This window comes from Buceros rhinoceros, unplaced genomic scaffold (genome assembly GCF_000710305.1).
Source record: "Buceros rhinoceros silvestris isolate BGI_N320 unplaced genomic scaffold, ASM71030v1 scaffold41168, whole genome shotgun sequence".
Classification (NCBI taxonomy): domain Eukaryota; kingdom Metazoa; phylum Chordata; class Aves; order Bucerotiformes; family Bucerotidae; genus Buceros; species Buceros rhinoceros.
The window spans coordinates 12,400-22,092 of NW_010429397.1; the positions used below are offsets into that span (position 1 = coordinate 12,400).

Consider the following 9,693-nt stretch of genomic DNA (forward strand, 5'->3'; position numbering starts at 1 on the left):
AGACTGTCTTAGCAATTACCATCAGCGCTGTCCCATCTACTATCAGCAAGGATGGTCCTCCCAGAGACACAGTCATAGGCCTTTGTGACCTATTCTCTCTGGCTATCGATACGGTAAATGAAGTAGCATAATCTTCACACAGTTATTTATTATAGGGGGAAAAGCAGAGGAGGAGTGCAAATGATGTTTCTGTTCTTAAGGTTCACCTTGTTTATGTCTCAGGAGTTCTCTTTCTGCTCCTATCTCCTCACAGACACTCCTGTTGGCAGCATCATGGCTTCTGACCTGGAAAGCAGCCTCACTTCCATAGACTGGCTCCCACAACTTACTTTAAGGGCTACTATTGAAAAATTAGGGGGTTCCTCACAAGCAGGACCTCCAGGGGCTGCCCGAAAGTGTCCCCCAGGCTCACCAACAGATCCAAATGCTACCCTGAGTAAGGATGAGGCTGCAGTGCACCAAGATGGGAAGCCACGTTACAGCTATGCCACTTTGATCACGTATGCCATCAACTCATCACCTGCCAAGAAGATGACACTTAGCGAGATCTACCGTTGGATCTGTGACAACTTTCCGTACTACAAAAATGCTGGTATTGGTTGGAAGGTGAGGCCTGGAATCGCTAAAGTACCCTTTTTGTCTAATTACAAGACCTATTTTCGTATTTCTGTGCAAAATATCCCCACTGAGCAAAATAAAAGGACAAATGTGAAACTAAGTTGACCAACTGGAAAAAGAGCAGAGCCAGACGTCCCATTTTCTCTGAGAATTTTGTTGTATGTATGTGGTGGCGCCTTAAGAAGCAGCATGCAAAAAATCCACCATCAACGACCAAGGAAAAAAACCACACACACATCCCACCCCCACTACCACCCTCTGTGTCACACTCATACTGTCTATGTCTATTGCACCTGCTGTAGATGTATAGGTGGTTCAGCCCCATATTATTCATCCTAATCCATCCCTTTCCTTTCCACAGCTTCTGTTCTGCTCCATTCCAGGTACATGTAGTGAGCTTTGACTTTTGAGTATGCACCATCCTTCTATTTTCTCTGCTTGATACTCAGGAGGCTGTATGTTTTTGTCGTAGCACTTACCTGATCCTCTTACTCTCTCATCAGAACTCTATTCGTCATAACCTCTCTCTGAATAAATGTTTTCGGAAGGTGCCTCGACCGAGAGATGATCCTGGGAAGGTAAGAAATCTGCATGCTCCTGGGCAAGCAATTTAAAACTGCAGGGAATAAGCTGGGGTTGCCCTTTCTAACTCACGGTTGGAATGTGAAACCTAAAGTGTAGGCAAAAATGGAAGCAGTAGTAAGATTTACTGCAGTGCTTTGGCTACAGCAGCATTCACTTAAAGGGAACCTGTAAAGGGGCGTTAATGGTTTTAGCGATGATTTTTCTTATCTGTGCTATTTGGTGGTCTTCAGAGGTACTGGAAGAAGGAAAAAATGGGGTCAAATGTACTTTTTTAGTTTTATTTCTTTTTGTTCTTGATCTTTATGCATAAAATGTGGGTCTAGTCCAACCTGTTCTATTATGAAAGCCTGCTGGTGAACAGCAGGACTGTGATGTGACTGCATGAGTTTCATGGAGGCAAGATCTGTGGAAGTGAGAGCAGACTACTCCTATTTAGACTGTAAAACATTTGGTGTTGGAAAAAAATGTCACTGTCAGATAGCTCAAATCTGTAGAAATCATTTACAAGTAAAACTCAAGAATTTAGGAACTTGTTGGCTAAGTAAGGGCTAATAAAGCTCTGTTAGTGTGTATAGGTTGTAAAGGAGAATTGCTAGCGAAACCAAGGCTTGGTATCTTGGCATGCAGATATTATTGCTGTAAAAAAACCCAAACAAGCAAGAGAAGATGGTGTGGACAAGAAGATACATGTTTAGACAGGAAGATTGTCTCCACCCCCCATCCTAAAGTTATCAGAAAGGGCCACTTGCCTTTTATTTCAGGTTATATTTAAAGGACTAAGTGTGCTCAGTTGGCATCTATAAATGGAAGTAGTATATCTTTGAAGATCACTGCTCAAAAATACCATCAATTATATGGCTTATTCCAGGAAATCCTAACAGACTTCAGGGTATATGTTTGCAGGTGTTCACTGGCATGTTGGGCTGGGTTTATAATGAAAACCTGATCTGTGCTTGTCACTGATTATTCATATTTCAATTGGAGGTTAAAATGCTCTAAATCACACTCTAGAGTTTAGAAAACAACAGATGTAATTATAGACTATTTTATGCTGAAAGGGACCTCCGCGCTTCAACGCGCACTCCCACCCCCCTCTCAGACAGGGACAATTCGAATGGGTTGTTGAGGTCTTTGCTGAGTTTTCAGCATCTCCAAGGATGGAGATACCACAACTGGGCACTCATTCCAGTGCCGCCCTACCAGCGTTGTGAAGAATTTTTTCTGTATATCTGATTGTGATTTCCCTTGCTGTAACTTGTGTTTGTTGCCTCTTACTCTTGTGCTGTGCACTTTTGAGAAGAGTTTGATTCTGTGTTCTTTATAATCTGCTTACACAGTTGAAGACAGTGGTTAGATCACCTTAGCCTTCTCTTGTCCAGGCTAAACAGACCTTGCTGCGTGAACTGCTTGTAGATCATGTGTTTTAGTTCTTAACCATCACAGTTGCCCTTCTTTGGATGCATTGGAAGCATGTTAGTGTCTGTCTTGCACTGCATCCCCCCACCCCCGAACGGGCACAGTACTCAAAGTGGAGTCTCACAAGCCTGGAAAATAGTGATGCTTGAGCTGTCTCTGCCCTGTTCAAACATCAAGTTGGTTCTCATCAGTCGGTAACAAATTTGTGTTGTGAGGAAGGTACTGAAGGGGCTGTGTAGGCCCAGAAGAGTTGGCCTAGCTTGTATCAAACCATCCTTTGCTGTTCTTGGTGTCTTGTCTTGGAGTGATGAAAAATGTAGAGCATTCTGCCTTCCACCAGTAGCATTGTACCTCATTGTTCAATACAACCCAATGCAAGAGAGGGATCTCCTTCCAACGCCCAAGTCTTGGTTGTCTGATGTTCTGGAGGGTGATCCTTGTGGTCCTAACGGTTAGTTGGTGCTGAGTCAGTAATGTTCTGCTTCAGGAAGCTCTCTGATTTAATCATGCATTCATGAATGGCTCTTCGCCTTTCAGGGCTCTTATTGGACAATAGATACGTGTCCAGATATATCTCGCAAGAGGCGGCATCCTCCCGATGATGATGTGAGTATGGTTCTTTCCAAGACAGCATAGACCAGGAGGGGGAAATTCCGTCCTATTCCACAGAGTTCTTCCAGCACCAGACTATAGTATTGTTTTGGGGCACAGGGTGTACAGGTGGGGAGGCAAAAGCTAGGACCAAATGAACCCGCATGTATGTTCTGGTAATTGGCTGTTGTTGCTGTGATTCAGTAGAATAGTTGATCTTGTTTAAAGCCTTTTATTCTGACTCTTTAATGACTAAAGCCCAGTCCTCCTCTTTTGTAAGCCATGAACTTCTTCAGTGGGGGAGCTGGCTTCCCATCTGCAGTTTCACTTCTCCATCTGTTTTTGATTTCTGCTCCTTTCCTTTTCTCTTTCTTCCCCTTCCACAGATACCACAAGACTCTCCAGAGCAAGAGGCAAGTAAAAGCCCCCGAGGGGCTGTTCCAGTCAGCACAGAAGCCTCTTTGCCACCTGAGGCCACTCCTCAGCTGTCACTCCAGAGCACCACCCCCATTGCCAACTACAGTCAGGTGAGCACCAAGGAAAAGGATAGAACCCTTAAGGTGGAGGGCAGGGGAAGGGGAGGAGTGTATGAATGGAAAAGCAAAGTGATAAGAAGAGAGGGAATCGTGAAACTATGATAAAGGCAAAAATGAAAACAAGGGAAGAAGCTGAAATTGCAGAGACAGAAAATGAGGAGGAAGTGAATTCTAACACAGGGCTGGATTGGAATGAGGATAAAGGCATAAAGGTGTTAGACAGCTGGAGAAAAGGCTGGAGCCAGTGTGCTGCAGAGGAAGGGTGGTGGTCAATTTTCTTCAAGGAAAGTGGCATTTGGGAACATTTTTTGGGAGATGAGCTAAGTGTTATGGGATATCAGTGCATGTTCTACCCGTACCTAGTCTCTGCATCCCTGTTTCAGGTTACAAAACCTAGTACAAGCTAAAGGCCTTCCTTTTACTTCCCTTAGCAGGGTGCAGGGCCTGTGGATGTTGCCTCTACTGTAGCAGGGGGGCAGGGCCGTGAAGGGGCTGATGTGCCAACCCCACTGTACAGTGCCAACCATGACTTCAAATTCTCCTACTCTGAGATCAACTTCCAGGATCTTAGCTGGTCCTTCCGAAATCTGTACAAATCCATGCTGGAGAAATCATCTTCCTCTCAGCACGGTGAGTAACTATATGCGTCATGTGGGGTGGGCAGGTATCTGCCCACACAGTCTTGTCCACTGATCTATCCTGGGTATATCTCAGATCTTTCCTTGTTTAGGAGCCTGTGCAAACAGACTTTCCTTCTTTGGCATGCTGTAATTAGTTCTGCCAGGAGCAGATAAGAAATCTGCATGTCCTTTATCTATCGCTCCCCCTAGTTCTTTCAGAATAAAGAGGATAGTGATTTAAAAATACCTCGTGTTGATACGCAAGCAAATACTAAAAAGGCAGAAGCTTAGAGAAATGAAGTCCTGAAGAAAAGAATGTTGGAGAAGTATTCACAGTCTGTCAGGCTAGAAGCTGTAAGAAGGAGGGGATTGTTGCATGTGGGGTTTCTCCAGAAGGAGAGTGGAAAGTCTTCGTTGCTCAGATCTGTTAAAACTAGGGTTGTACAAGGCCTTGTGGATTGAGAGCGCTGAAGAGAAGGCCTCCAGCTCCGCTCGTAGCCTGCATTTCTGGGACTGAGGAAGCAGCCACCAGAGGGCAGGATGGCTGTAGGGATGGGATGGGATGGCCATGGAAAACTCTTCGGAAAAACCTACAGTTCTTGTTCCTGCCCTTAAACATTCCTCTAAATATTAGTCTGGTGTAAAAAAGAATATATTATTAGATGGAGTGTGCTCCTATGGTGTCGAACATCACACAGTGCAGGCACAGTTTGCTCCTCTAGGAGGAGCCTCCTGAACTTGTAGCGTCAGTGAAATAAAGATTTATGACTTCTACTGCTTTCATTGTGCCAGCACGTGAGATTCCTAGTAGGAGCCTGTGGTGTGAGGTATTGTAGAATAAGCAAGCTGCAAAAATGTAAAGGAGAAACTTGACTCGGTATGTGCCTCTGTTTGTAAAAGCTTAACAGTAGTCTGTTCCCTGCACACGCCCCCCCGCCCCCCAAGTCTTCAGCTGTAAGGTAGTCTAGGAAAACTTGCTGGTTTTGAGGAAATTTTGTGGGCAACTTTTGAGTCAGGATGGCAGCATTCATCTCTTTGCCCCTTCGCTGTGGTAGGATGGTCTAAGGGTTGATTTTGGATCTAGGGGAAAAGCTGAGGCTTGCTTGTAGATGATCAGGTAAGGGCATTCCCAGGAAGAGACAGGTAGCTCAGGTTAGTGGCATATAATGCCCTTCTCTGTGATTTTTCCTGGAGGTTCCACAGCATAAGGGGAGAAAGAACTGGGGAAGCAGACATAAGAGATACGCTGAGCTCCTGATATGGGGAAGAATGGAGAACACCTGATGCCCTTGCATGTGAGGGATGAAATACAAGAGGATAGAAATGACATGCCCGATGACTCAGGAGGAATAAAAGTAATAAAGGAGCCCTGACACATGCAGTGTGCTCCAGGTACAAAAGCAGTAGAATGTGTGACCTCTAATGATCTGATGAGGAAAAACTGTGACAGTTCCCAACCACGCGGCTGGTAAGATGGGAACTGAAGGAACCTTTTGGAAACAGTAGGTCAGAGTTACCAAGTTACCCCTTTTCTAAATGTTTTGTTTTTTTAAGTTTGTTTAATGGTCAGTTCTAGGAAAACGAACGTGTGTGACATTATAGGAGAGCATGGGTTACTTTGGTAAGTACAGGAAAAATCCAGGGAGGAATTTAAGTGACCCTGTACCAAAAGTTTAAATCCTGCTGGGCTTTGTTGTAGAGGAGGCTTTTGTTTTGAACAGTATCTGGAGCGCGGTGAGGGCACAGCCGTGCAGGTGATAGTTGTTGGCAGCCTGTAGAGGGCACTCCAAAAGCTTCATAAATAGCAGGATGAGCAGTGTGAAATTAGAGATGGATAATTTAAACAGGTCTCATCCAGGCAGCTCTTAAAGCTCCCTCCTCTTTCTTTTATTCGGCAGGTTTCTCTTCTCTCCTTGGTGACATGCAACCTTCCAACCACAACTACTACGTGTACCAGCAGCAGCAGCAACAGGGCCCCTCATCAGTGGGTGCTGCTCCCCCACTCCACACTCCAACCCCAGAGGGTTGCCCATCCCAAGGGGGAAAGCAGCAGGGTGGTGAAGGTTATGGCCATCCTCCAGTGATGTCCATGCACCCGCCCCCAATGCAGCATGGAGGATACCACCAGCATCAACAACATCACCCGCACTCCCACCCACAGCAGCAGCCACATCAGCACCAGCAGCAGCAGCAGCAGCAGTCACAGGCTTCAATCAACAATGCTGGCTTTGGTGAGTCGGGAGTGATGGAAAGAACAGCTGGGGAAAAGGGAGCTGCGAGGAGCCCCCAGACAGAAATTCCAGAGGCAAACTTTGCCTCAGCATTGCCTACATTATGTGGGGAAAAAGGGTGAAAGCCAGTTATAACTGAAATCCAAGAGGGAAATTGCTTCCTTACAGAAGGAGAGCAGGAAACATCCACACTGGGTTTGGGATCCTGTTTAGGGATGCAGGATAATGTCAGGGGCTAAATGAAAAAGGAGGCACCATACCCAGTCTTCCAAGGGAGGAAGAATTTCTAGCTTCAGGCTCTTTGGTGAAGAGGAGCCAATCATCTTACACTGAGGGATGGAGGGAAAGGTGGTCTGTATTAGAATAATCTTGTCCCCGTTTCATTCCAGCATTTCCCCCTGATTGGTGCTCCAACATTGATTCCCTGAAGGAAAGCTTCAAGATGGTAAACCGGCTGAACTGGTCTAGCATTGAGCACTCCCAATTCTCAGGTCAGTGTTGGCCTAGTGACTAGGTCTAGTGACTCAGTGACTAGGGCTGTAGCCTAGAATATGTGAATGCTGTGCCGAGATCTTTTTTTTTCAGTGCAACCATGTCAGTCCATGGATTTCTCAGTCGCTCAGCTGTGCCCTTTGTAAAATGAGGTGTCCTGCTTCATGGGTTCTGTTAAAGACCCCAGAGCAGTTGAGCACTTCAGGAATTTGGGGCAGGGGGGATTAATGCGGTATGTCAGAAAGCCAACTGAGATTTTTCCTCTCCCTACCTGAGTCAGTGAGACAGTATCCTAGGTAAGGAGCTCTCCAGGAGTTTGGTGACAGTTTCAAAGTGACGGAGTTGGGTTTGTGGGAGGAGGTAGGATGCAGGGGAGACAGAAGCTCATTGCAGGGAAGACCACAGTGTGAGTGCTGTCACTGACATTGTCCTTTGTCCCCTGCAGAGCTGATGGAGAGTCTGCGCCAGGCTGAGCGGAAGAACTGGACGCTGGATCAGCACCATATTGCCAACCTCTGTGACTCCCTTAATCACTTCCTCACCCAGACTGGTCAGCTCCCTCATCTGGTTGGCCCACAGCAGCCCCCTCGAATCTCGGATTCTTGTGCCCTGAACAGTGGCAAACAGGAGCAATCCATGAACCAAGGTAAATAGGAGGGAGGCTAAAATGGTAGGCAAACGCCCGATTCTGTGAATAGCCTAAAGTACTTGCAGCCTTGCCAGGCCGCGTAGCACCGAGCAACCCAGGGCTAAGCTGTCAGAGCTATTCGTGGCAACTCCGCATCCTCTGACATTAAAGAATTAGGATGTCCCGTGTCTGTGGCCTAGACAGAATGTTCTGTGATGTATACACCCCACTGACAGCCAGCCTCTCCGGGCAGAAATACATTTGAAAGGTAAACCCATAAAAGGAGAAGAGGGTGGTGGTTTTTGTAGGTGACCGACAGAAAGGGATGGCAGGGTGGAGAGGTTGCTGTTCCAGATGGCAGGAGCTGTGGAAGCTGTAAAGAGGGAAGCTCTTGCCACCCGTGTGGCAGAAATACTGAATGGACAGGGAGTAGAAGGATGCACTCTGAGGAGGACGTAGAGGATATCGCGGACTGTGGTGGTGTGTGTCGTTTAGTACTGAGCTAAATGGATGCTGTTGAGCCAGCTTGTGGTGTTTCTGGATGAAATTTTTCTTCTTTTACAATAATAGAGAAACTCCTTCTGGTTCCAAGAACAAGATCCCTGACCAAGCTATAGCTTGCAGTTAGGACCCAACAGCTGAACACCTCCTCAGAATCCCGTGGGTCTGAGTGAGTTGCTCTGTGGCTGAGCTGCCACGCAGTCAGGGCCAAGACAGCTGACCAGAGCGCTAATAGGGTTGGTTTTTTCTTTTTTTATTCCCTTCCTTTCACAGTGAACTCCTATGGTCAGCCCCAGCCTCCCCATCTCTTCTCTGGGCCATCTCCTATGTACCAGATTTCCACCCAGGACTCTCCGGGATATAATCGCCCAGGTAAGGGGTGACGTTAAAGCACATTATACCAATGAACATTAAAGAAGTGATTCTCAAGCCCCTCGTGCATTTCTCCCAAAGCACTCGCTAATCAAATGGAGCACTGAGGGTAGAAAGGGAGCCTGGACTGCAAGGGACCCTCCATGTAGGGTGGTGCCATAGCTCTGGCAAGGTTTAGTGTTTCAGTGGCCTGATTTCTTTTACTTCATATAAATAGTCTTCTAGCTCAGCCTCACCCTCAGTGGGTTGCTTGAAGGCAACTCTGCATGAGAAGAAGCTTCTGCTGATGAAGTCCTTTGTGCTCTGTCAGCAGCCAGCTGCAAGGACAGTTATGGAGGCTGAAATGTAACCTCTGTGGAAGTTGCTGTGCAGAAACTCACAGCAGGCCACCTACAGACATTGGTAGGTGTTGTCTGATGGAGTGACTCATGCCAGTAGAGTTCTTGCTTGTTAGAGTGTTGAAAGGGAGAAGGCCCAAATCCCTTATGCTTTCTTTTGCCCAAGGGCCCACTGTGGAAAAGCATGACATTGTTTATTCTAACTGTTCTCTTTCTCTTCTTTTTCTCATTTTTGGCTCAGCTCACCATCTGGTCCCTCGGCCTCCAGGGCCGCCTCCAGGCGCCAACGAGGAAATCCCCGATGATTTTGACTGGGACTTGATCACCTAGCGAGTTACAGACTTGATAGCCCGTCCTTCGTGAAGGACGCGGGAGGGGAGGGGGCATGGGGTCAATGGTGCCAGCACCACCCTCCCCAGCCTCCCTGCCTTGCCTGTATATAGATATATATTCTTTATCTCCGCCAGAGAAGCCACCGCAAGATGCTGCCGAAGATAATCCTTCCTTGCGTCCTGTTTTATCTTCTTTCTCTTCTTTTGTTTATTATTATTATTGTTATTATTATTGTTATTATTATTACCAGTAATTGATCACAGCCTTCCCCCTCCTCTGGTGGCCTCGGACGCATCAGATTGGCTCTTTCGTGTTGTGTGGTGCCCTGTGGAGGGCAGAAGGGTGGGTCCTTGGTGCCATGAAAAGACCTTGGAAGGCTGAATCCTCGAGTGCATCTTTCTCTGCCGCCATCATTTTGCGTTTAACAATCCC

At 46.7% G+C, this 9,693-nt stretch overlaps 1 protein-coding gene across 2 annotated transcripts; it reads left to right on the forward strand.

Annotated features, from left to right (window-relative positions):
* Positions 1-272: 272 nt before the first annotated feature.
* Positions 273-9,440, forward strand: FOXJ2 (forkhead box J2). 2 transcript variants are annotated; one of them, XM_010142618.1, is made up of 10 exons: positions 273-606; positions 1,122-1,196; positions 3,157-3,225; positions 3,597-3,737; positions 4,178-4,376; positions 6,265-6,597; positions 6,987-7,088; positions 7,535-7,735; positions 8,492-8,590; positions 9,170-9,440. In XM_010142618.1, the coding sequence occupies exons 1-10, from the start codon at positions 274-276 to the stop codon at positions 9,256-9,258; spliced, it is 1,641 nt and encodes a 546-aa protein (XP_010140920.1). In that variant the 5' UTR covers position 273; the 3' UTR covers positions 9,259-9,440. The 2 variants fall into 2 exon arrangements, with proteins under 2 accessions (XP_010140920.1, XP_010140921.1); XM_010142619.1 differs by having other exon boundaries at positions 274-606; positions 4,181-4,376.
* The last annotated feature ends 253 nt before the right edge of the window (positions 9,441-9,693 follow it).

Coding starts and splice junctions, on each gene's coding strand:
- FOXJ2 (XM_010142618.1), top strand. CDS start 274: ATGGCTTCTGACCTGGAAAGCAGCCTCACTTCCATAGACTGGCTCCCA. Junction 1,197..3,156: donor CGAGAGATGATCCTGGGAAG/GTAAGAAATCTG, acceptor TTCGCCTTTCAG/GGCTCTTATTGGACAATAGA. Junction 3,738..4,177: donor CCATTGCCAACTACAGTCAG/GTGAGCACCAAG, acceptor TACTTCCCTTAG/CAGGGTGCAGGGCCTGTGGA.